General features: G+C 54.2%; 1 protein-coding gene across 1 annotated transcript; it reads right to left on the bottom strand.

The window, feature by feature from the left end:
- Window positions 1-216: 216 nt before the first annotated feature.
- Window positions 217-20,401, bottom strand: SIGLEC1 (sialic acid binding Ig like lectin 1). Its single transcript, XM_090285029.1, has 22 exons — window positions 20,365-20,401; window positions 17,561-17,629; window positions 16,915-17,274; window positions 16,350-16,646; window positions 14,623-14,889; window positions 14,068-14,322; window positions 12,584-12,883; window positions 11,651-11,908; window positions 10,260-10,595; window positions 9,731-9,988; window positions 9,231-9,533; window positions 7,405-7,665; window positions 6,928-7,239; window positions 5,943-6,194; window positions 5,348-5,617; window positions 5,011-5,262; window positions 4,399-4,701; window positions 3,466-3,726; window positions 2,377-2,679; window positions 2,020-2,122; window positions 1,557-1,641; window positions 217-952 (listed from the first exon to the last, which is right to left on the bottom strand). The coding sequence occupies exons 1-22, from the start codon at window positions 20,399-20,401 to the stop codon at window positions 845-847; spliced, it is 5,250 nt and encodes a 1,749-aa protein (XP_090141155.1). The 3' UTR covers window positions 217-844.
- Window positions 20,402-22,498: the final 2,097 nt, after the last annotated feature.

Here is a 22,498-nt window from a genome sequence, read left to right as displayed (position 1 = left end):
AATGGCAAAAGCCTCAGAGATGAGCTCTGACTGGTATGGCTCAAAAGATTGAGTGTCAGCCTGTGAACCGAAAGGTTGCAGGTTCGATTCCCACTCAGGCTGCATGCCTGGGTTGCAAGCCAGGTCCACAGCTGGGGGAGTATGAGAGGCAACCAACCAATGTTTTTCTCCATCTTTTTCACCCTCCCTTCTCCTCTCTTTGAAAGTTTTAAAAAAAAAAGGCTCAGGGATGAGTCCATAATTGGGAGTCCTTTGGAAATAGAATATAACTACATTTCCCAGAATCCCTTCTGCTTAGAATGGCCATGTGACTAGCCAATGGGAAGTGAGTGGATATGATGTGCAAATTCCAGTTGTGTACATTTAACTTCCACTCTTCTTGTTGGAGGGAATGTGAATGCAGTGGGGTCATTGTAAACATCACAATCAAGATAAGATAGGAGGATCCAGAGCACCAGCAACTTAAACCACCATAGCATACCCAGACTAATATGGGAGGAAAAATAAATTTTTCTCATGTTGAAGTTACTATATTTGGTATGTTGTGAGAGCAGCCTAACTTGTGTTCTAGATGATACAGAGTGCTTTGGCTGGCCTGTGAGGATGCAGAAAGCTTCTCTTGTAATACTGCCCAATAGTCAAGAATGGGCTTGGAGGAGACAGATGTGCAGAAGCCGTGGAAGGTAAATGGAGAGATGAGATCCAGAGAAAAGAGAAGTGGACAACATGATCAAGTCATTTCTTTTCAGCATCCCCCGAGGTCAACATCCTCCTGGGTAGATTGGGGTTCACCCCCTCCTCTCACCAACTATTTTTCTTGGGGGGCAAGAAGTTTGGAACCAGATCATAACAAGTCAGATGTCTCAGCACTGTTTTCGCAGAGGCAGGCAGAATCAAACGCAGCCTTGTTCACAAAGCCCAAGTCATCACAGATTCCAGTGACCTCCTCCTCCTGAGGGTAGGCAATGTCACAGGTCAGCTCGGGGGTGGAGCACAGCATCAAGTCCCAAATGTGGCTGCAGCAGGATCAATGAGCTCCTCACAGAGAAAACCCTGGTCACTGAAGGACTCTGGGAGATATCATCACCTGATCCCTAACACTGGAGGGCAGTCGCCCAGGCCTCTAAGCCTTGGGTAGTGGTCTCAAGGGGATTGGTGAGAATGTGCGTGACTGGGAGCCCTGGCCCACCAAATGGATTATCTACAGAAGGGGACACATAATGAGAGGAAACAGTTTTTCACTGTTGCCCAGGTGATGGGAAGAAAAACCCCAAAACACAGGTGGGGTCCTGTGTTCCAAGATGTGTCTCAGAGGTGGAGGTGTTGCTGCTAAGTTCAGAATGTCTGTCCCAGTCATCTGACCAGCTGTGCAGCAGACACGTGGCTTCTCTCTACCCCAATCAGAATATGGTTCCCCCATCTTCTCAAGGGACTTTGGATCTCTTAGTCTCTCCCCAATTTCCCCTTGCCCTGGTACCAGCCTATAAATGAAAGCAACCTCTAGGGGCCAGCCCTGCACTAGGCGGTAGCAGGGCATTATGTCTGTGTGTGCCCACCTGGCAGACAGATACCTGCATGGTGTCCTTCTGAGAAGCCATCTCCACTGAATTCTCACCCCTGCTCATCTGACGAGACCTCCTTCTGCAAGTGCAAGAGTGGACTCAGAACCGCTCCTCTCCCTGATGCCCCAATTCCCTTCACCCGCCCTGCATGCTCATACCCACACTGCTCACTGCACCCAGCAGTGGGGACCATTGTGGTGAGCAGAGTGCCTTATCTTTCTTCCTCCCCAGCCTTTTCTTCAGCACAGACAGGATGGAGATAAGGAAAGAAGAAAACTATAGCAAGATGGATTTAGAGATAATTCTAAAAAGGATTCCCAAATTTGGAATATGGGCAGGGAGGGGGGCTGGCTAGGAAGTATGGAGTCTGTGAATTTGGTAGGAGGGATATGGAGGAATAGTGGGGAAAACAGAGCAGGATGATGTAGCCCCATTCACCCTCCAGCTCTGGACCCACCTCCAGATGTAGCAGGCCCCCAGGCCCAACAGGAGGAAGAGGTGGCCAGCCAGCAGCCCCAGGACCCAGACTAGCTGCTGGAACATATGCAGGCGACGCAGGGCTGAAACACAGGGGACAGCTCAGGGGACAGCTATGGCTCCAGGCCTCCAATGTTCCCTCCCAAGTGACTTCCCCAAAATGAAACCTTTTCTTTCACTTTATCTCAGGAGCTTCCCCACGCAAAGGAGCTTCAAGCAACCAGTCTAGACTAGACAAGCAAGCTGAAGCAACCCAAGGAAGATCTCAGAAGGAAGCCTTTGGACCTGAGAGCCGGGGCTTGCACAGCGTGGCCCAGGAGGTGGAGCCCTTTCTCACCTCTGGTTCCAAAGTAGGTGGAGGCAGTGGCAGAGCCCAGGGTATTGGAGGCAGAGCACACGTATTCACCCTGGTCACTGGAACTCAGCTCCTCAATGCCCACCCTCAAGGCATTGGGGGTGGCTGAGACGCGGATGTGCCGCTGGGCTGGAGCGCCTGAAGACTGGCTGGAGGCTACCACCCGATCGCCAAGACGGAGGGTCAGGATGGCCAGGGGCTCGCTGTCCACTTGGCAGTCCAGGATGCCCTGAGTTCCACTCTCAGGCTCCACAAAGACCGTCATGATGGGTGTCTTGGGAGGGTCTGTGGGGAGACAGGGCGTGTGATAATTGTAGAAAACAACCACAAATTCCTCCCTTCCCCGTACCCATGCAAGGTGACTTTGCTTCTCCCATTAAGCGTCTATTTCCTCACTCCTTGAATCCTTGTCTTGCTTTGACCACTAGAAGGCAGAAGTGACATTGTGTGACTTCAAGGCTAGATCTAAGAGTCCTCACAGCTCTGCTCTCCTCAGACCACAAGCATGTGGGAAGCCCAGGCCAGTCTGTTGGACACAGGGTGTCCCAGCCAACAGCTAGCCCCAACCACCAGCCACAAGGGTGAAGCCATTCTAGACCATGGAGCCACAGTTCAGCCACTACACAACTGCAGCCACATGAAGTGAAACCAGCAGAAGAACTGCCCAGTTGAGTCTATCCCAAATCTCTGACCCAGAGAGTTGGGAGCAAATAAAAGGCTGTCGTTTTAAGCACTATGTTTTGACATGGCTTGTTACGCAGCAATAGCTGACTGAAACAGCATGAGCCCTGGTGGAAAATAGAGTCGAGGACCAAGGCTGATGAGGGCCTATTGTGTGCCATGCAGTCTGCATGCTTCATCTCCCATATGCCTCACAGGGTAAGGGAACTGGCATTTGCAGATGAGGAGATCAGGGCACGGATGCACGAGATCACAGAAGTCAATGGGAGTCCTTCAACCCAGGACTCCATACCTGTGAAGTCCTTGCTCTTTGCAGGCAGAAGAGGAAGAAGACCTGAGGTGGGCGTGTGAGATGTGGGGAGACTGAGGTGGGGAAGGGGTCACACTCACAGAGCACACGGAGCATGACTGGAGCAGAGGTGGTGGTCCCGGTGGGGAGCTCGGCCCGGCAGTGGTACAGTCCAGCTTGGGCACGGGCCACATTGGAGAAGGAAAGGGTAGGCATGGGCTCTGCATATAGTTGCCGGCCATTCCAGAACCAAGCGAAGGAGGAGTTGACTATGAGTGTGGGGCCACCAGGAAGGTGACAACTCAGGTTCAGTGCTGCACCCTCAGGCATATCCAGGCCTGGTTCAGCCACCACACGCACACCTGCAGGCCAAGGACCAGGAGGTGGTTGGGGATCTGTAAGCCTGAGGGAGCCAGAGCCTCTGGGTGGGATCTGAGGAGGCATCTGAGAGGCCTCTGTGCATTATGGGAAGTTCTGATCTGACTCGGGATCTGGGACCCTGTAGGTGGGACGCAGCCTTCCCTCATGAGACTAAGCTCTCTGAGAACAGGGCTGTCTCTCTCCTTACTTGGGACCTCCAGGGCAGGGCCGTGCCTCCCTTTTCTCATCAAACCAGAGTTCTGATGGGTGAGGCTGTGTCTCACCCTCAGATCGGACTCCCCAAGGGTGAAGCTGCACCTCCTCCCTCAGACTGGGCTTATTGAGGATAGGGCTCTGTCCCCTTTTCCGCCCCAGGTCTCCCCGGGGCAGGTCTGTGCAGTACCCTCAGACTGGGCTCTGTGAGGGTAGGGTTATGTCTCCCTTGCACCTGACCTCTTCTTGGGCATGGCTACACCTCCACCCCTGTAGGGAGCTCTCCAAGGGCAAGTTTGTTTTTCCCCGTCAGGCTGGGCTACCCCCTTCAGTAGGAGCTATTGCCCTTCCCTCAGATCAGGCAGGGCTATATCTACCCCTTCAGGCCAGCCAACCCCCTCCACAAGGACTCCGCGACCCCACAGCACCTGAGTCCCTTCCCGTCCCCCATCACCACTCACCTTCTGCCTGTAGCTGCCCTGTGGTGCTGACTGAACCCAGCAAGTTGTGGGCTGTGCAGACGTAGGTGTTCTCATCACCTGAGGACACATCTTGCACCTTGAGCTGCAGGGCATTGCGGGCCACCTGGACATGGCCTGTCCCCGACACCAGGCCATGGACCTCATGGCTGGTGGCCAGGACCTTGCCATCACGTGACAGAGCCAGTTCAGCAGGTGGTTCACTGTCCACAGTGCACTGCACCACAGTCTTGAGGCTGGCCCTTGAGTCCCAGAAGAAGGACAAAACAGCATCCCGAGGAGCATCTGAGGATGGGGCAGGGCACAGTTGGAGTCCTTGCTTGGAAGTCCTGTACTGTCCATTGTCCAGCCTCGTGGCACTGGCGAGGCTGAAGCCTCTGGACAAAGAGTCACTTCCTGGAAGTGCTACCTTCTCAGGAGTCCTGTGGGCAGATTCCTTCAGGCAGGGTTCACAAGGACCTAGGGCCTCTTTCCTCCTCACCTGTGGCCTTCTCTCCCCAAGTGCCCATTCCCAGCCCACCGCAATCCTGTGCCCACCCCCACTGGGACCTGGAAGTGCCCTCTGGGTTCCCCCATCCGAGGGCCCCTGCTCACAGAGGATTTGCAGGGCTTCGGGTCGGGAACTGCGTGTGCCCTGGGCATCCTGAACTTGGCAGGAGTAGGCACCCGCGTGAGCCCGCGTAGCCACCGGGAATGAGAGGGAAGCAGCTGGCCCTTCCTGCAGCCAAAGGCCATTGTGATGCCAGGTATAGAGGGTGGGTGGGACGGCAGCAGGGTCTTCACAGGTCACTCTGACGGAGGCCCCCTCAGGCACAGTGGCTGACGGAGCCAGGGTCACCTGCACACCTGTCCCAGGGAGGCAAGTGTCACCTGGGCCTGGGGAAACACCACAGCTGATCCCACCCCTGCTGGGATCTGAACCTTGCCTCACCTTCTAGCCGTAATTCCAGGGATGTGTTGACCTGGCCCAGAGGACTGTGGGCCACACAGCTGTAGAGACCCTCATCGCTGGGTCTGGGCTCCCACAGCTCCAGGCGTAGGGTATTGGGCACAGAGGCTTCCGTTGAGGCGGCCAGGAGGCTACCCGCATGGCTGAGGGCCAGCTGGGCTGGTGGGTGGCTGTCCACAGTGCACAGTATCAGGGCCAGCCGGCCACCACGACTCTCCAGGAGGTAGGTCAGATGCAGGTTGCGGGGTGCATCTGCAGAAGCACAAGAGGTACAGACAGAGTTCAGAGACCACGGCCATGAGGAGGCCAACTTGCAGGTGCCACTCAAACCAGAATGGCCCTGGCTTCCCTCCCCAAGGGCCTCCACTTGCCCAGTTTGAGGCACTGCTGCTCTGCCTGGAGAGGACCTATCCCCAGAGTTCCCCAGCTCTAACGCTCCTTGGGAAGTGCTCCGTCGGCCAGCTGAGTTCTGGCACTGAGCTCAGGGATTGGACACCTGTGGGGTTTTAACCATGCCCTGATCCCTGTAGGCTGCTGTCATTCCTTCCGGCTCCACCCTGCCCCCAACCACACTCACAGAGGACATCCAGGAGGACAGGTCTGGAGAGGCGGGGTGCCCGGCCAGAGGTCACCACACCACAGTGGTAGGACGCAGCATCCGTGACTGTGACATTGGGCAGGTGGATGGAGCGGGCACCTGGACGCCGACGCCCATCCTGGTACCATGTGTAGGTGAGCTGGGCCAGGGGGGTGGTCCACACAAGGCAGGTCAGGTTCACCAGCTGCCCCTCCAGCACAGTGGCCTTTGGCCACACCTGCACACTCACAGCTGGGGAGAGAAAGGGCATAGGGACAGCAGTGAGGGTCGTGAGGCTGTGTAAAACAAGCCACCTGCCTCCATGAGGGAGGGAAGCCCCTCGGCCTGTGGGAGGCACGGGTGGCCCACCTGTAAGTGGGGCTCAGAGGTGAAGCTTGGTAAGGACTCATCATCACTCAGGTGGTCCCAGGCAGAGTTCTGCGGAGCCCGCCCCGACCCTGGTGGGGGGCATATGGAAGAATACAGGCCTCCCTGGCCCTGCTGTGGTTTCTCCTTGACCACCCCCTTTTGATTCATTTTAGCCACTTGGCATCCATTTTGTCTTTTAAAATGCCTCTTCCATGAGTCTTGGCCGGTGTAGCTCAGTTGTTTGGAGCGTCAACTCACACACCGAAAAGCTGCAGATTTGATTCCCAGTCGCGGCACATGCCTAGGCTGTGGGTTCGGTGCCCAGCTGGGGTGCATGCAAGAGGAAACCAATCGATGTTCCTCTCTCACCTTGGTGTTTTTCTCCTGCTCTTTCTCCCTCCCTTCCCCTCACTCTAAAAGTAATGAAAAAATATCCTCTCCCATGAAACGCAAGTTTGGAGACTACTGCCCTTAAGGAGGGTGGTAGCATGGAGACTGTCCTTATGCTCAGCCAACTTGCCTGTGCTCTCCTGTGCTCTAGGCTTCCAGAACCCTCTCCAACCTTCTCTCCTCTTAAGGGAGCCCCCCACACACATACTCACACCCCCACACTGACCCTGGGCATCAAAATTGGCTGAAGCCGAGGTCTGGCCCAGGGCGTTGGTGGCCTCGCAGGTGTAGACTCCCTCATCCTCCAGCACTGCATCGTGGATCTCCAGGCGCAGTGTGTTGGGGGCCACGGCCGCCTTTAGCCGGAGAGAGCTGCCAGCCAGTTCCCCCACACCTTGTAGGGTGGAGGCCACAAGGCGGTCCCCATGGAGCAGTCGTAGCTGGGCCAAAGGGTCGCTGTTCACATGGCACAAGAGATGGCCCAGTCGCCCAGGGCCAGTGTCCATCAGGGTGGTGAGTGTGGCCTCGCGTGGGGCATCTACACAAAGTAAGGGGGGTGGTCAGGGTTGGACCAGGTGGTCCCTCGCCTAAGACTCTCTCATGGAGGCAGAGACCAAGACCAAGGGCTCAGCATCCCCTCCCCCCAGCCATGCCCTTGGCTCCTTCACACCCTGAGAAACATACACAGGAGGAAAGAGCTTACAGGACACATGAAGGCTGACAGGGGCAGCCAGACTTGTGGTGGCTGAGCCCAGGGCCTGGGCTTGGCAGTGGTAGGCCCCAGCTTGGCTCAGAGTTACGGCTGCAAAGCGGAGCGTGGCCGAGGTTGATTCCTGGAGGAGCTGACCATCTCGATACCAGTGGTATGAGGTCCCTTCCAGGGCCTCCGTGGGTACCTTGCAGCTCAGGACCACGGCCTGGCCTTCCTGGAGCTCAGGTGATGGTGACACCTGGACCCAGGCTCCTGTAGGAGAAATTAAGAGCAAGTGAGGACCCTCCACCATATCCTTCCACAGTCTGGGATGACATGTTCATCCACACCAAGACTGCATGATCTCAGCCATGTGTCTCCAAGTCAGAGCTCCCCCAACCAGACCACTGCCGACTTCATTCCCGTGCCACGGTCTCTCCCGCTCCCACCTACCCGGCATGGGTCTGTCCTAGCATTTACCACCCACCACCTTGAGTTACAGCTTTGCTGTCAATCACATCTCGCCTACCAGAGGGTGAGCCTCTCAAGAGCATGACCGGCACATACCATCTGCAACCCAGTGTCAGGCGCAGTGCCTGCGTGTGTTAGCTCTTGACAAATGTTGGTTTGACCCTATAAAGCACTAAAATGGGAGGAATTTAGGTCGTGCCAAGGGCCATTGTGCTGATCATGAGCTGAACTCAGCATGGGTGACCAAGGGCTTAGAAGGGGAAGCTAGCAGCTGTGTGATCTTTTCTCTCCAGCCCTCTCCGGCCCTCTCCGGCCCAGCTCTGCACCCAGGCTCTAGGTCATGAGATCCCAGGAACTGGGGACTGGGCAAAGGGCAGTCCCTAGTGCCCCTGGGTCTGAGGCAGGATGAGACCAAGGGGCAGGGAGTGAGATGGAGGAACAGCTGGAGTGGTGACAGAACACAGGCTGTGCCCAGGAAGAGAAGTAAGTTAGTCCCAAGCTAGAAGGGCCACCTGCTAGTCATGTGATCATGAGACAGCTTTGAAAGCTCTGACCCTCATTTCTCTGCCTGTGAAATTAGTATTATAAGTAAGAAAAAATATACAGAACCAAAGCCCAAGGAAAATGTTCAAAAATTGATGTTTGTCATTGTGGGAGAAAAATTGTGTGTTTTTCTTTGGCCTTTGCAGCAATATGGGTATTAACTTTCCTTTTTCCTGGCTTATTCTCATAAGGAGGGTTTTTATAGAAGAATATGGGAATATATTCTTTTTTTAAGAGAGTTTAACAATTTTATTTACTTTTATAGAGAAGGGAAGGGAGAGAGAAAGAGAGGCAGAGAAACATCAATGTGATGTGTGAAAGATACATCAACCAGTTGCCTCCTGCACACTCCCGGCTGGGGGACCACCACTCAGGCATGTGGTTCACAGGCTGGCACTCAATCCACTGAGCCAGGGTTAAATATATATTCTTATGTATATGTATATATGTGTGGGTACATAACACATTTGCATACATATATTACTCATGTATATGCATAATATATTAGGTTTTGTTTAAGATACTTATTACCTAACAAAATTGTATCATTACAGAAGAAGATATGTCAGAAATTACTCCAACCAAGCAAGCTGCCTTGTGCAATTACCACTGCCTCCTCGTGGCTGCTACAGTTGTTACAGCTGAAAACATCTAGCTGGAGACAAAGGGAGGCCACCTGCTGGCTGGCTGGAAACTGTCCAAAAAACATGGCTGAAGAAGACCTCACATTTCTGCACAAAATCCACATGACCCAGCCCAAAATCTGGCTGGAGTGACACCCAGGGCATCTGGTTCTACCACACCTTCAAAGGACCGACACTCACCTCGGACCTGGAAGAAGAGGGAGGTATTGGCTGATCCGAGGACATTTGTCGCCTCACAACGGTAGCTGCCAGAGTCCCCAAGGCTCAGGTCTCGGATCTCTAGCTGCAGGGAGTTGGCCATGGCCTTGACCTGGAAGCGGCCATGTGATGGGAGCTGGGGCCCCAGGCTGCTGGCCAGGAGGTGCTCCCCATGGAACAGGGTCAGTTGGGCCAGCGGGCTACTCTCCACAGTGCAGACAAACATAACCGTGTGGCCCTGGCCCACGTCCAGGAGAGCCGACAGCTTTGGAGGGTCTGGGGGATCTGCAGGGACAGGGAGAAGCTCGGGCCACCTCCAAGCCCCACTCACCACGTTCCAGCTGCTACATTGTATCCCGCTCCCGGCTCCACACACACAGTCCAAGCCCACCCTTTCCCATACCCAAACCCAGCCCCAGCCTGGTTACTCCCAGACCCCGCAACCCTCCAAGTGCCCAGTGCTGCCCTTGCCCATCACCCACAGAGCACACTCAGGACCACGGGGGCGGAGAGCTGGGCACCAGCCTCGGAGAGGATGCGGCAGGCATAGATTGCAGCGTCTATTCTGGCCACAGGTAGCAGCATCAGGGTCTCCAGGGGGCCCTCGGTCCACAGTGCCCCATTCCGGAACCAAGAGAAGTTGGCAGGGCCACCATCGGCTTCCCGGCTCACATTGCAAGTCAGGTTGGCTCCAGTGCCCTCTGGCAGCGTGTGTGATGGTGTGATGACCAGGACAGTGGCTGGAGAGCAGGCAACACAGGCCCACTTGAGATAGGCCTCACTTTGACTGCTCCCCTCAACCCTAGGGGCCAGTGTTCCAGCCTCCCAGCCTGGAAGGGGCAGGAAGGAGACCCTCTGGAGTGCCCACTGGACAGGGGAGGAAAGCAAACTTCCACTGCTGAATGAGGTGGTTTCACTGACTAGACCCTCCTCGGAACCAGAGGTTGCAGAGGAATAGGGTCCCGAGTACTGGCCCCTGGCCCTGTGCCATCGTTTCCTGCCCCAACTTACCCTGGGCATTGAAGGTCACTGAAGAGGAGGCGTTGCCCAGGGCGTTGCTGGCCTCGCACAGGTACACACCCTCATCCTCCAGCACCGGATCCTGAATCTCCACAAGCAGTAGGTTAGGGGCTCTTTTGACCTTTATGCGCCGGGAACAGCCCCCACAGGTGCTGCAGCCACCCCCTGGTGGCAGGGAAGAGGCTACGACACGGTCCCTGTGGAACAGGCGCAGCTGGGCTGGAGGGTCACTGTTCACCCGGCACTCGAGAAAGCCTTGACGGCCAGCTCCAACTTCTGCAGCCTCGGGGTCCAGCCGGGCTGTGAGCTTGGGCTGGTGTGGGGCGTCTGGGGAGGAAGAGCATGGGCACTCAACCGCAGCTTCTGCCAAGGCCTCACAAGCCCACTCAAGGCTGGCTGGGATCCCAGGACGCACTGGACAAAGGCATGTGCCCCGAGTTGACACAGACAGCTGTGCACCGCACAAGGACAACCTGATCAGGCTGGGAGGAATTCAGCCCATGTGCCTGGTGCTAAGCTATGCCCCATGCTGTACTGTGTCTTCCCAGAGGAAGCACCGTTTTCTAGCTTGAGCAAAGGCAGGGAGGGGTGTGCTAGCAGTCACGCGCCTAACTGCCATGTGCCCGTGAGCAGGGTGCCCTCATAGCAATCCCCATGAGTCGTGCTCTCTGCTCTCTTTCTGCACCCCAACCCTTCCCTCAAGATCCTCCCTGCCTCTTATCTCTGATCTTCAAGCTGGCTCTATGGAGGATAATAGATAATGCCTGGAATGCCCTCTTTCTAGAGGCTTCTGAAGATGAATCGTCAGAGACAGCCATCAGCCAGGGCCTCCACGTGATCTCACCCTGGCACTAGAAAACCTCTAAAAGGTGGCTGCTCTTCCTGACAGTTCCAGGGCGTTGCTCCTGCTCATATCAAGGGAGGCTTTCTGGAAGCTAAGTGTGCCCTGAACATTGGTCAGCCCCTCAGGCTAATAAGGAACATCCTCTGCTAACAGGATACAGTTCCTCTGCTGAGAGGTTCTGCCTTCATGTCTCTGGGGGCCTGTGAGGGCGCAACCTATGAGGTGTGTGCACATATGTAGGAGTAATGTGTCCCAGGGCCCAGCTCAGAAGGATGAAGCTTGGGCATGGTGCCCATGGTGGTTTGAGGCTGGGGCAAAGGGCCCTAAAAAATCTGGGATTGGAGGGTGGGGACATGGGGAGGTAGAAAAATCCTCAGCCTTGTTCCCTGACTTCCAGCCCTGGCCTGTGGCCACCCTCTTGATCTAGACCCTGGGCAGGTCAGGGTCAGGAGGGCCTAGAGGGGGTAGAGATGGCTGGTGGATACCCAGTGGACTGACCAACCCTCTCCAAGCAGGGGCCAGTGGGGAGGCTGCTCACAGAGCACAGTGAGGACGGCAGGCAGGGAGGGCCCGCTGGCGCTGTGGCCATCCTGTGCCCGACAGTGGTATGAGCCAGCATCGGTGCTGGAGGCTGCAGGGAACTGGAGGCTGCTGCTGGGCCCCTCGAGGATCAGGGCTCCATTCAGGTACCAGGAGAAGCGGGTGTCTGGCGTCTGCCTCAGGCCGCTCCTGCAGCTCAGCGTCACCGCCTGCCCTTCCACCACCTCTGCTGCTGGGCTGATGAGGAGGCGGGCGGCTAGCAGAAGAGAGAGACAAGGAGGCTCAGCTCCCCCTGCATGTTAGTGGCTCCATGTCACCCATTGCAGGAAGCCCTCCAGTACCCCCCTTTCCCCACAAGATTGTAGGTAAGTTTGGGTTTCATGCCATCAGTTTTATGAATCTCTTGACAATCAGGAGGTTTTGGCCTGGAATGCCCATTCTGATCTATTGATAGTAACTGGCTGCAGCATGATTGAGAAGGATTCTGAGCTGGAACCCAGGCTTATTCAAAAACCTGGCTTGATTGATTAGTTATGTCTACCATGGCTTCAGAATGAAGGAAGGATACCACAGGTGCCAAGAGTTGGAAGACCCTACTCTATTGTGCCTACTGCATCTGACTCTTATCTAGCACAGAGCCTGCCCTAAACACTTGGTAAATAAGAAATAAATGAATGCACATGAAAGACCCTCCAAGTTCAGAGTCAGAATGTATACAAAAGCAGTAATACAATCTGCCCTGTTTTCCTTTTTGCCTTGATTTCCATGAACCTCTCATGTTGGGAACACTGTACAGCCTGGGTCCTTGATGTAATTTTTATTAACTAGCTAATTCAGCCCCTCAGCTGAGCCCTCTGGACTCCTAGGAGGGAGAGGCCAGAGCAAGCCTCCGTCCCGAGCTCCCTCCACCAGCCCTCTGTGGCCATCTTACCATTGGCATGAAAGTCCAGGGTGGAGGACACATTCCCAAAGGAGTTGGTGGCTGTGCATGTGTATTCCCCACTGTCAGCTTGCTCCAGGCCTTGGATCTCCAGGCGTAGAAAGTTGGGAGCAGAGGAGACACTGAAGCGTGGGCTGTGGTCAACCTTGCCGGAGGTGGATGCCAGGACAAGTCCCCCGTGTGACAGCACCAGGGTGGCCACAGGCTCACTGACCACCGAGCAATGGAGGATGCCCACCAATCCACCCTGTGTCTCCAGGAAGGCAGACAAGTGGGGGGCGAGGGGCGGGTCTGTGTGGAGAAGGGCCGGTAACCCTCAGAAAGGGGCACTCCCTGGATCCCCCTTTATAGTCTATAACTGCTGCACCCCCTTGTCCCCATAATGCCTTGGGAGGTGAAGGAAGACCCCAGCAGCTCCTGAGTGCCTGCTGAATACATTTTTGTCCCTGGGCTGCGCAAATCACTTCAGTCAGTCCTTGGGGCAGCCATGTGAGTGGGGATCAGGGACCCTACTTTAAAGATGGGGAAACTGGCAAAGAGACCTGGCAGTGGACAGCACCTCAACCAAGTGATCAAAGTGAGCACTACCAGCAGTGGGACACACTGACATCGCGTGCCTCCTGATGGGACACAGCTTCACGTTCATGCTGCTCCTGCCCAAGATCCAGGCCCAGTCTACTCCATTCAGACAAATGCAAACTGAGGAACATCACACCACAACTGGCCTGGACTCTTCAGGTGTCAGTATTGGTCATGAGAACAAGAAAGGTCCAAGGAACTGTCCCAGATTAAAGGAGAATAAAGAGACATGACAACTGAATGAAGCTGGATCCCAGATTGGATCCTGGACCAGAAAAAGCACTTGCCATAGAGGACGTTGTTAATAGGTATCACTTAAATATGGGCTGTAGATTAGACAAGAGACTTGTGTCAATGTTAAATTTCCTGATTGTGATCACTGTGCTGTGGTTATGTATGAGAACAACTATAGCAAATACATGCTGAGCAGCTAAGGGGTAAAGGGCATCATGTCTACAAATTTTGGAATATAAATCAATTGATGGATGACTAGATAGATGACAGATAGATGGATAACATTTATGTGTGTGTAGAGAGAATGCATATGGATATGTTTACAGAGAAATATGTATATACATGTATGCACACATATATGTGCATATGTATATACATAGAAACACACATATATATTTTAAAAGAGAGAAAGCATATGTACCTAAATATTATCAAATGGGGACTCTAAGTTAAAGATATAGGATAATTTTTGTACTCTTTGGAAGTTCTAACTTATTTCAAAATAAAGTTTTTTTAAATCAGAGGAAACTGAGGCCCAGGGAGGTCAAAGCCCTGCCAAGTGTGCAGAGCTCAAGGCCACTGGGGCCCAGAACCCTAATGCTCCTGCAGGGGCCCCACCCTTTGGCCTGGCTCCGGCCGTGCCCACCCCGCTGGTCACTTACGGGTGACCACCACACTGACGGGCCCAGAGCGCTCCCTGCCCTGGGCGTTCTGCACCTCGCAGACGTAGAAGCCAGTGTCGGCACTGGTAGCCGAGTGCAGCTGGAGGGTACGGCCGTGGGCATCCTCCAGCAGGGCATGGTTCTTGTACCAACTGTAGCGCAGCTCACTGGGTGCTTCCTTAGGCACGTTGCAGGCCAGCGTCACTGTCTGGTTCTCCTGGATGGAACCTGCTGGGCTCACTTGGACCTCAGCCACTGTGGGGGCAGCACAGGGCACACTGGGGGTACCCAGCCACCTTCCAGGCCCAGTTCCTCAGTCTCAGGGTTGCAGCCCCTGAGCCTAATCTCTACCCAGTCTACATCCCACCTCTTCTGCAGCGGAGCCTGCTGCAGGTCTGCCCTGTTCACTGGGGTCCTCCTGACGTCCCACCCTGCCAGGGAGGTTTGTCATCATCTGAGGCAGGGCTGGGAATCTATGCCCGCATCCCCTCAGCCTCTGTGGCCTGGACCCTTCCCCCGCCCTCTGGTCAAGACCCAGATTCAGCCAGGACTCACTGAAGATGTGGAGGCTGACAGGGGGTGAGACCAAGGAGCCCACAACATTCTCAGCTTGGCAGGTGTAGACTCCAGCATCGTTCCAGGCTGCCTGGGACAACTGCAGCACGTGGCTCTGGGCTTCAAGATGCATCCCATCCTTGACCCACTGCACAGAACGGACGTTGGGGTAGCTGCTGTTCACCTGGCAGGTGAGTGTGACCAGATCGCCAGGACGAATGTTCCCCTCTGAGGGGTTCAGGAGGATCTCCACACCTTTTGGGGCATCTGCACGGCACGATGGGGGTGTCAAGTAAGGCGCCCTGGGTGGGCAGGGGGTGGCACTCTTCTATCCTCTCTCAACACTGCCCTAAGGAAGCCCACCCAGATAAATCATCGGTCCCACCGGTTCCCTGTCCAGGGCTGCACCGCCCCCCGTCCTGTGTTCCCGAATCCCTCCCTTCACCGCAGAGAAGCTGATAATACAATGCTTGGCCTAGTGCCCAGCCCACACTGCCTCCCAGGGCTTTCTGCCTCATGATACTGTCCATTGCCCTCTGTTCTGTTTGGAGTCGTAGGTACCACCACACCGCTCGCTTTGGTGGCCTGTGGTAGCTGTTGGTAAGGTACCAAGCACCTGACGAAGGGGGCCAAAGGCAGAGTCAAATTAGCCCTGAGAACGGTTAAGCCATTTGCAAGAAGGGTGCCAAGAATACAAACAAACTGCATTTCTTTACGTCTTGTTTCAGAGCCTCCCACTAAATGTGAACAGAAGGTCACATTTTCAAGTACTTAATCTACGTAGATATGAAAATAGTAGAAGGTAATATTTTTGATTGCTTAGTATGTGCCAAGCATGCTTCTACTTTTCATAACAATTCTATGACGTAGGAACTAGTCTTTATTGTTACCTCCCCTATACAGACGAGAAAATGGAGGCTTCAAGAGGCCAGTAACTTGCCCAAAGTTTGCTCATCTAGCGGGTAGTGAGGTCAGCCATCGGATGCCTGTGAACAGTGGTTGTTCTAGAAGAGGCTGCCTCATTCTACTGTGATGGGAAAAGCTCAATCAAGTGGAAACTCCAGCTCAGGCCCTGACTGGTGTGGCTCACTGGGTTGGACATTGTCTCATAAACCCAGAGGTCACCAGTTCAATTCCTGGTCAGGGCATATGTCTGGGTTGTGTGCCAGGTTCCCAGTTGGGGGTGGGCGAGAGGCAGCCAATCAATGTTTCTCTAACACATCAATGTTTCTCTCTCTCTCTTTCTCTCTTCCTTCCCCTCTCTCTAAAAATAAATAAATAAAATACTTTTTAAAAATAAAAAATAAATCCTCTGCCTAAAAATACTCTGACTGTCCCATAGCCTCTTTGTCTTGTCTGGGTGACACCCTGACCACCATGCATGTGATCAGCCTTAGGCAGGAAACGGTGGACCACCCCCACCCCAGCATCCTCCAGAGCTGGGCTAAACCTCAGGGTCTTGCTGCCTGACCCCCAAGTTTCTGGCTCTTTGTCTCTCCTTCTGTGCCCAGCCTGGCCTTGGGGACAAGAGGTAAAAGGGAGCCATTAAACAGGGTCTTTTGTGCTTAGCAGTCTCTCTCCACCTGCCCCATTCAGGAGGTCAGAGTGCACCCAGCTTGCTTCAGAGGTGAGGGCACTCTTTCTATGGGCTGGAGAAGGAACTGGTTTCCACTGGGGAACCACAGATGTGTGCTCTGTAACGAGGGTGTGGCCCCCAGTGCACTCACGCTGCACTTGAAGGTGAATCTCGCCCTCCATCTTGTATTTGGCCACTGAGAGCTGGCAGCTCAGGGTCCGGCCATGGTCCTGCCAGGACAGGGCCATGTGGAGGGTGTCCTGGTGGATGATGCCCGTGGGCTGGAGCTTCTGGAGGTTGGAGGTGATTGAGCGAGCAGGGTCCTGGCCCTGCCACTGCAGGCGGACCGGCTCTTGCAGACACGCGTAGGGGGTGGAGCAGTTGAAGTCCACCTCCACACCCTCGCGAAGCTCTAACGGTGAGGCAATGGTGGGCGCACTGGGCTTCTCTGAAGACAAAGACAGGAGGCTCAGGACTCCCCTTCAGGATACCTGAGACCTCCTGCCCTGCAAACCCCAGCTGAGGGGCTTCCAGAAGAAGGAGAGATTGCTTTCTACCCGTACCCCGGCATGGGGTGAATGTAAGGAGGACACAAGGCTGGGGTTAGGCTGGGGCTGGGGTTGGGTTTAGGACAAGGGTTGGGGCTGTGAGTTAGTGGGGCCAGAAGCAGCTTGGGAGTCCTTTCCAGGCAGCAGCCAGGCCACCCTGTTCCTCACCTGTCACAGTGACTTCAGTGCCTTTGACATCTGACCAGCGGTTGCCCTCACTGATCTCAAAGCGGAATTTATAAGAGCCCGAGTCCTGGGGGCTCAGGTCTTTGAGCAGCAGGTTGCACATCCTGTGCTCAGTGTGCCCAAGAAACTGGGCACGGCCAAAGAAGCGTTCTTCCACCAGCTGGGGGTTCTCTGAGTGGTGAACCACCTGCCGACCGCCCGAGTAGTCATAGTACCAGATGGTTGTGATGCCGTGGGGCACCTTCACGTCGGCAGGAAAACTGAAGATGCAGGGGATGACGAGGCAGGACCCCTTCACGCCCTGCACGGACTCAGGACTGGAGATACCCCATAAGGCCAGGGCTGAGGGAAGGGTAGACAGACAGGAGAGTAATGCAAGCCCGGTATCACCACGGAGCCCTCTAATACGCCCCACAGAAGGTGCCCAGATGGGCCTCCAAACCCTGCCCTGCCCCCAGCAGTAGAGCTCCTCTGGGGGCCCCAGGGAGGATCGTTGCACCCTACCACTGCCTCCCTGTGCCTGCCCTTCAAGCTCAGCAGCCAAACCTGCAACCGGTCTGCCAGGTCAGCAAGGGCTGGGCTCATGGAGGCCAGGCCCTGTGAGATGAGCAAGGCGAGTGGAGCTTACCCATTGAGAAGGATGAGGCCAGGTGGAGAAGCTGAAGCAGGTAGCCCATAGCAGGTTCTTGCACCAGGTCTGGGGCATAAGAGGGTGGTGCACACTGTATACATTGGGCACACAGGGGCCTTTTAAGGGACCTCAGGACACCTCAGCCTCAGAGCCCGCTGAGAGTCCAGCCCTGTGTCCTCACACGCTATGCTGGCCAGCCCAGTGCAAGGGCGGCGCAGCCAAGGACCTCTGGGGCAGCCACCAGCTGGGAGCCAGGAGCCCACGTTAACGGCTTAGACTTCACACGGGAATTCCCTCCCTTGGTGGAATGCCTCAGAAAGCCCTCTGCGTGTCCCTAAGCCCCACCCCAAGTTCTGCTTTCCCAGGCCCTCAGGAACACTACCCCAGAGAAGACGAACAGCTGTTTCTCCCTTTCCCTCCACTTTCCTGCCCCTCCCCACCACCCAAGCCAACAGGAACTGGAACCCAGAGAGACCCGGTGACTTGCTCCAAGGCACTCAGCAAGAATGAGTTTTGTACTTGAGACTCATCTCCCTATGTCTAGCCTTATAAGCTATAAGCCCTATGGAGCTTGCCTGAGCATTTATCCAAGTGCTGTCTTTAAGGGCCACTCCCTTGCTCAAATGCCTTCTGTGGCTCTCCATTGTCCATGAGATGTAGGCCCAGTACATCCCTAAAAGGTTTTCATGTCTTACTCCCAGTTCTGCCCTCATTCCCTGCTCCTCACTCACCCACCCTGGGGACAGTCCCATCTGCCCAACAGCTTTCCAGCTGACCAGCTATGTCCTCACCACAAATGGTCTTTGCTTGTTGAACCTTTATTCAGTCTTCAAGGTGCAGCTTGAAGGAGGCTTCTAACTGAAAGTTCCCCTTTGGGGTTCCTATACCCACCCAGAGTCATCTCTGTGCTTGCCTTGTAATTGGCATCTTGTGAGCCCCTGGAACTGGGGATACGTGCCTTGCAGCACTGCAGAGCCCCCCAGGCTTGGCAGCGGTAAGCAGGGAGAACTGTGGTCCTTGAGCGTTTAGAGTTGGTGACAGGGCAAGTCTAGGGGTAACATGGGCACAAGGGCTGTGCACAACACATATCCCCACAAACATGAGTTAACTGCCTACAGTACACCATGCATGAGAAGGCAAGGGACCCTCTGCCATGAGGTGCCCCTGGTGAGAATGAGGGTCCCAAGGGGTGCCATAGATAGGAATCCGATGGGGAGAAAGGACAGAAACACATAGAACTAAAACTATAAATCTATTAGAAGAAAACATGGGTGAAAACCTTCATGACCTAAGATCAGGCAGTAAGTTCTTAAGTATGACACTAAAAGTACAAGCAACAGAAGAAAAATAGGTAAATTTAAAAATAGGTCAAAATTAGAAATTTTTGTGAATCAAAGAACACTATCAAGAGAGTAAAAACAAAACGTCACAGAATGGGAGAAAATATTTGCAAATCATAGAATTAGTGTCATACATAAGGGGTTAATATCTGGAATATATAAACTACTCTTACAGCTCAACAACGACAAACTCCAAACAACCCAAATTCAAAAAATGGGCTAAGGACTTGAATAGACATTTCTCTAAAGATGATATAAAATGGCCAATAAGCCCATGCATGAAAAGATATTCAACATTATTAGTCACCAGGGGAATGCAAATCAAAAACACGACCTACCACTTCACACGCATTAGAATGGCTTAACAAACAAACAAAACCAGAAAATAACAAATGTTGGAGAGGATATGCACTGCTGGTGGGAATGTAAAATGATGCAGCCGCTGTGGAAAACTGTCTGGTGGTTCCTCAAAAAGTCCGACATAGCCCTGGCTGGGTGTCTTGGTTGGTTAGAATGCCGTCCTGTGCAGGTTCAATCCCTGTTCAGGGCACATACCTAGGTTGTGGGTTTGATCTCCTGCTGGGGCGCATACAGGAGGCAGTCAATTGATGTTTGTCTCTCCATCTCTTTCTCTTTCTCTCTCTCTCTCTCCCCTTCCCTCTCTCTCTCTCCCCCTTCCTCTGTCTCTAAAATCAATAAACATGTCCTCAGGTGAGAGTTTTAAAAAATTGTTAAAACAGCCCTGGCTGGTGTGACTCAGTGGATTGAGTGCTGGCCTGTAAACAGAAAGGTCGCTGGTTCGATTCCCAGTCAGCGCACATGCCCAGGTTGCCAGCCGGTTCCCCACTTGGGGGAGTGGGAGAGGGAACTGATCGATGTTTCTCTCCCTCTCTCCCTTCCCCTCTCTCTAAAAATAAATAAACAAAATCTTTTTTAAAAATTTAAAAAGAATTGTTAACAAAATTAAAATTTGTTAAAACAGTAAATTTTATGCTTTGCATATTTTACCACACACAGATACAAAAACCCATGTTGCCAACTTTGCATTCCTCCCTCGTCCTAAATGCTGACTCTACAGAGTGAGGGGAAGGGCCTGAGGAGGCTGGAAGTGGGGAGAGGAAACTCATGACAACTCCCAGCCCCCAGCCCATCAGCCCAGCTGCTTCTGGTGGCTACCAGGGGGCACACCTGGGGAGGGCTGAGCAGACACCCAGGGCCTGGATAGAGCCAGAACTGCCTGTAAGGATGACAAAATAGAACTTAGACCAGTGTTAAAGGAGGATGGATGGATTGCAGGGAGCATATCAAAGCCAAGGCAAGGGAAGGGCCAGAAGAGCACTGCTCCTCAGTAGACCCAGCCCCCTGGCTTGGGCTGCTCCAGCAGACGGGGCTGCTCATTTTCTCAGACCCAGTGGCTCATCCCCAGTTCTGCAGGCAATCCTAGGCCTGCTCTACCCTCACCCTCCACACCTGATCTTTGGCCGTAGGAAAGGCTCATGCTGGCCCAGGCTGGGCCCCACGACCTGAATGCTGGTGCGAAGGGAAGCCTGCTGTGCATGGTTGGGGGCTGATATGGCCCTGGAGTCTACAGCCATACTGGGTACCAGGGTCAGATCCTCTACATCTGGGACATCAGCAAGACAACATGCACGTGTCCTGCAGATATCCCAGCTCTCCCTGCTATTCCCATTTGGGGCCCTGGAAAGGGCAACGTTGAACCTAAATGTGGAAGAATGGTGCAGTTTTAGACATACTGATCCCAGAATGGAAGCGGGGTTTTTGGAATGTGTGAGAGAACCTTTTCTAGAACTACCCCAAATTATGTCACGTAGATGTCACCTACACTTAGCCCATCCTCAATACTCAATGCGTCGGTTCCACAGCTTAACAACTCAGCCTGTTGCACCCTAAACACCAGCCTTGACCCAGAGGACTTTTCTGGAAACAGAAAGGGCAAGAAGGATCCCAGAAAAGACGACCCTTGTCTCTGTTTGTAAATCTGGTATTACGGACTCGGGTTAAGCTGTCCTGGTGTGCACCAGTTCCCCCTGGTGGTAGAGGGGTGATTGTGGGTCCTGGGGAAGAGGGCGGGATCATATTGGGGAACCCAGAGTGCTACAGCTCTAAAACAACCTGACCTTATGGCAATGACCATTTGGGAGAGCGTTGTTTCCCAGATGAGGAAGTTCCTGAGGTTCATCCTTGTATCCCCAAGTCTTAGGTGCTCTGAAGACAGTTCTACATCCCCACTCCTACCTAGATATGGTGTAGTTCGCGTCAGGGTTGGGATGGGGTCGCCTGGCACATGGTGGGCACCCATGTTTGCTGCCTGTGTGACAGCAAGTGAGTAGGTAACATCTATGTGAGATCGAGTGTCCCAGTGGGGAGAGTGGACTGGGACTCTGAGTCCCTGACCTCTGATCCCAGAGGCCAAGTCCAGACTGGGGAAGGAAGGTCAGAGCAGTTTCACCGCAGGCAATGAGGCAGGATTCAGTTTCTGTTTCCCAGTACCAGAATGTCTCCCCAGCTTCCCTCTTAGGCTGGAGAAGGAGGGGAATGGGGTGACAGGGCACAGCTTGGCAAATCCAGGAGTACATTATCTTCATAATAGCAGAAAGCCCCAAAAGTTTCATTCAGAAAGCTGTATAATCCATAAATAAGGTCTACTGGCTTTGAAATTGGCGAGAGAAATTCTGTGTTTTAATCTGGTTATACAGGCTCTCAGCCTGAGCACCTGTCTCCGAGCTTTGCTGAACAGGCTGGGGTCCTGTGCTCAGATGAATGACATGGAGTGGGACCGATCGGAGAGTGAGGGAAGACAAAGGCTAGGCTGCAGTGGGGCCGGCCCAAAGGTGATGGTTAGGCCGCGATTTGGAATGGAATTAGGGTTGGTGTGGAGGTGAGCAAGATGGGGTTGCGGTGAGGGCAAAGGCCAAGGTTGTGGCTAGGTGGGGGTGCCGATGATTAGTAAATGACTTGTGATGGGACACACTGAGGGTGAAAGAAGGCTGAAACAGGGACCAGGGCTGGGCGGGGTTCCCAGTGGTTAGGATCGGGACTGGGATTAGGATGTGGGCTGGGGGAGAGCTGGCGCTGTGAAGGGGTTTAGGTTATGAGTGCAGCTTAGACTCGTGTCTTGGGCTTCGGTTCATCCGGCATCCAGCTCCCACCCTCAGATGCCCCCACCCCACCCCTGTCAATCTCAGCCCAGCCCTGCTCCCAACCCTCCAACTTGCCCTCCAGAGCCAGGGATGGGCGTACCTGCTGCACAGGGAAGTGGCTGCAAGGCTGGTGAACTGCAGGTGAGGAGAAACGGGAAGGAAGTCCAGGAGCTTGTGGTGCTGCTGGCTCTCCAGGGCTCTGTCACCCTGAGAGAGGAGGTCCAGCCTCAGGGGCTGCTTCCTCTTTTCCCAAAACCTCAGCTGTACTGCCCAGCCCAGAGGCTGGACAGGCAGGCAGCTGCAGGCCTTATGCAATGCCAACACAGGAAAGACCTTGGTGGCAAGGGAAGGTCCCTGGCAAGGCACCGAGGGGACTTGGGCAAGCAAACGTGGGATCTGGGCCCATGCTGGAGTGTTGTCTCAGGCAAAGTGCC

This window comes from Furipterus horrens, unplaced genomic scaffold (genome assembly GCF_987537825.1).
Source record: "Furipterus horrens unplaced genomic scaffold, mFurHor1.1.pri manual_scaffold_8, whole genome shotgun sequence".
NCBI lineage: Eukaryota > Metazoa > Chordata > Mammalia > Chiroptera > Furipteridae > Furipterus > Furipterus horrens.
The sequence above is the reverse complement of the archived record's forward strand: the minus strand, read 5'-3'. Positions and strand labels throughout refer to the sequence as shown.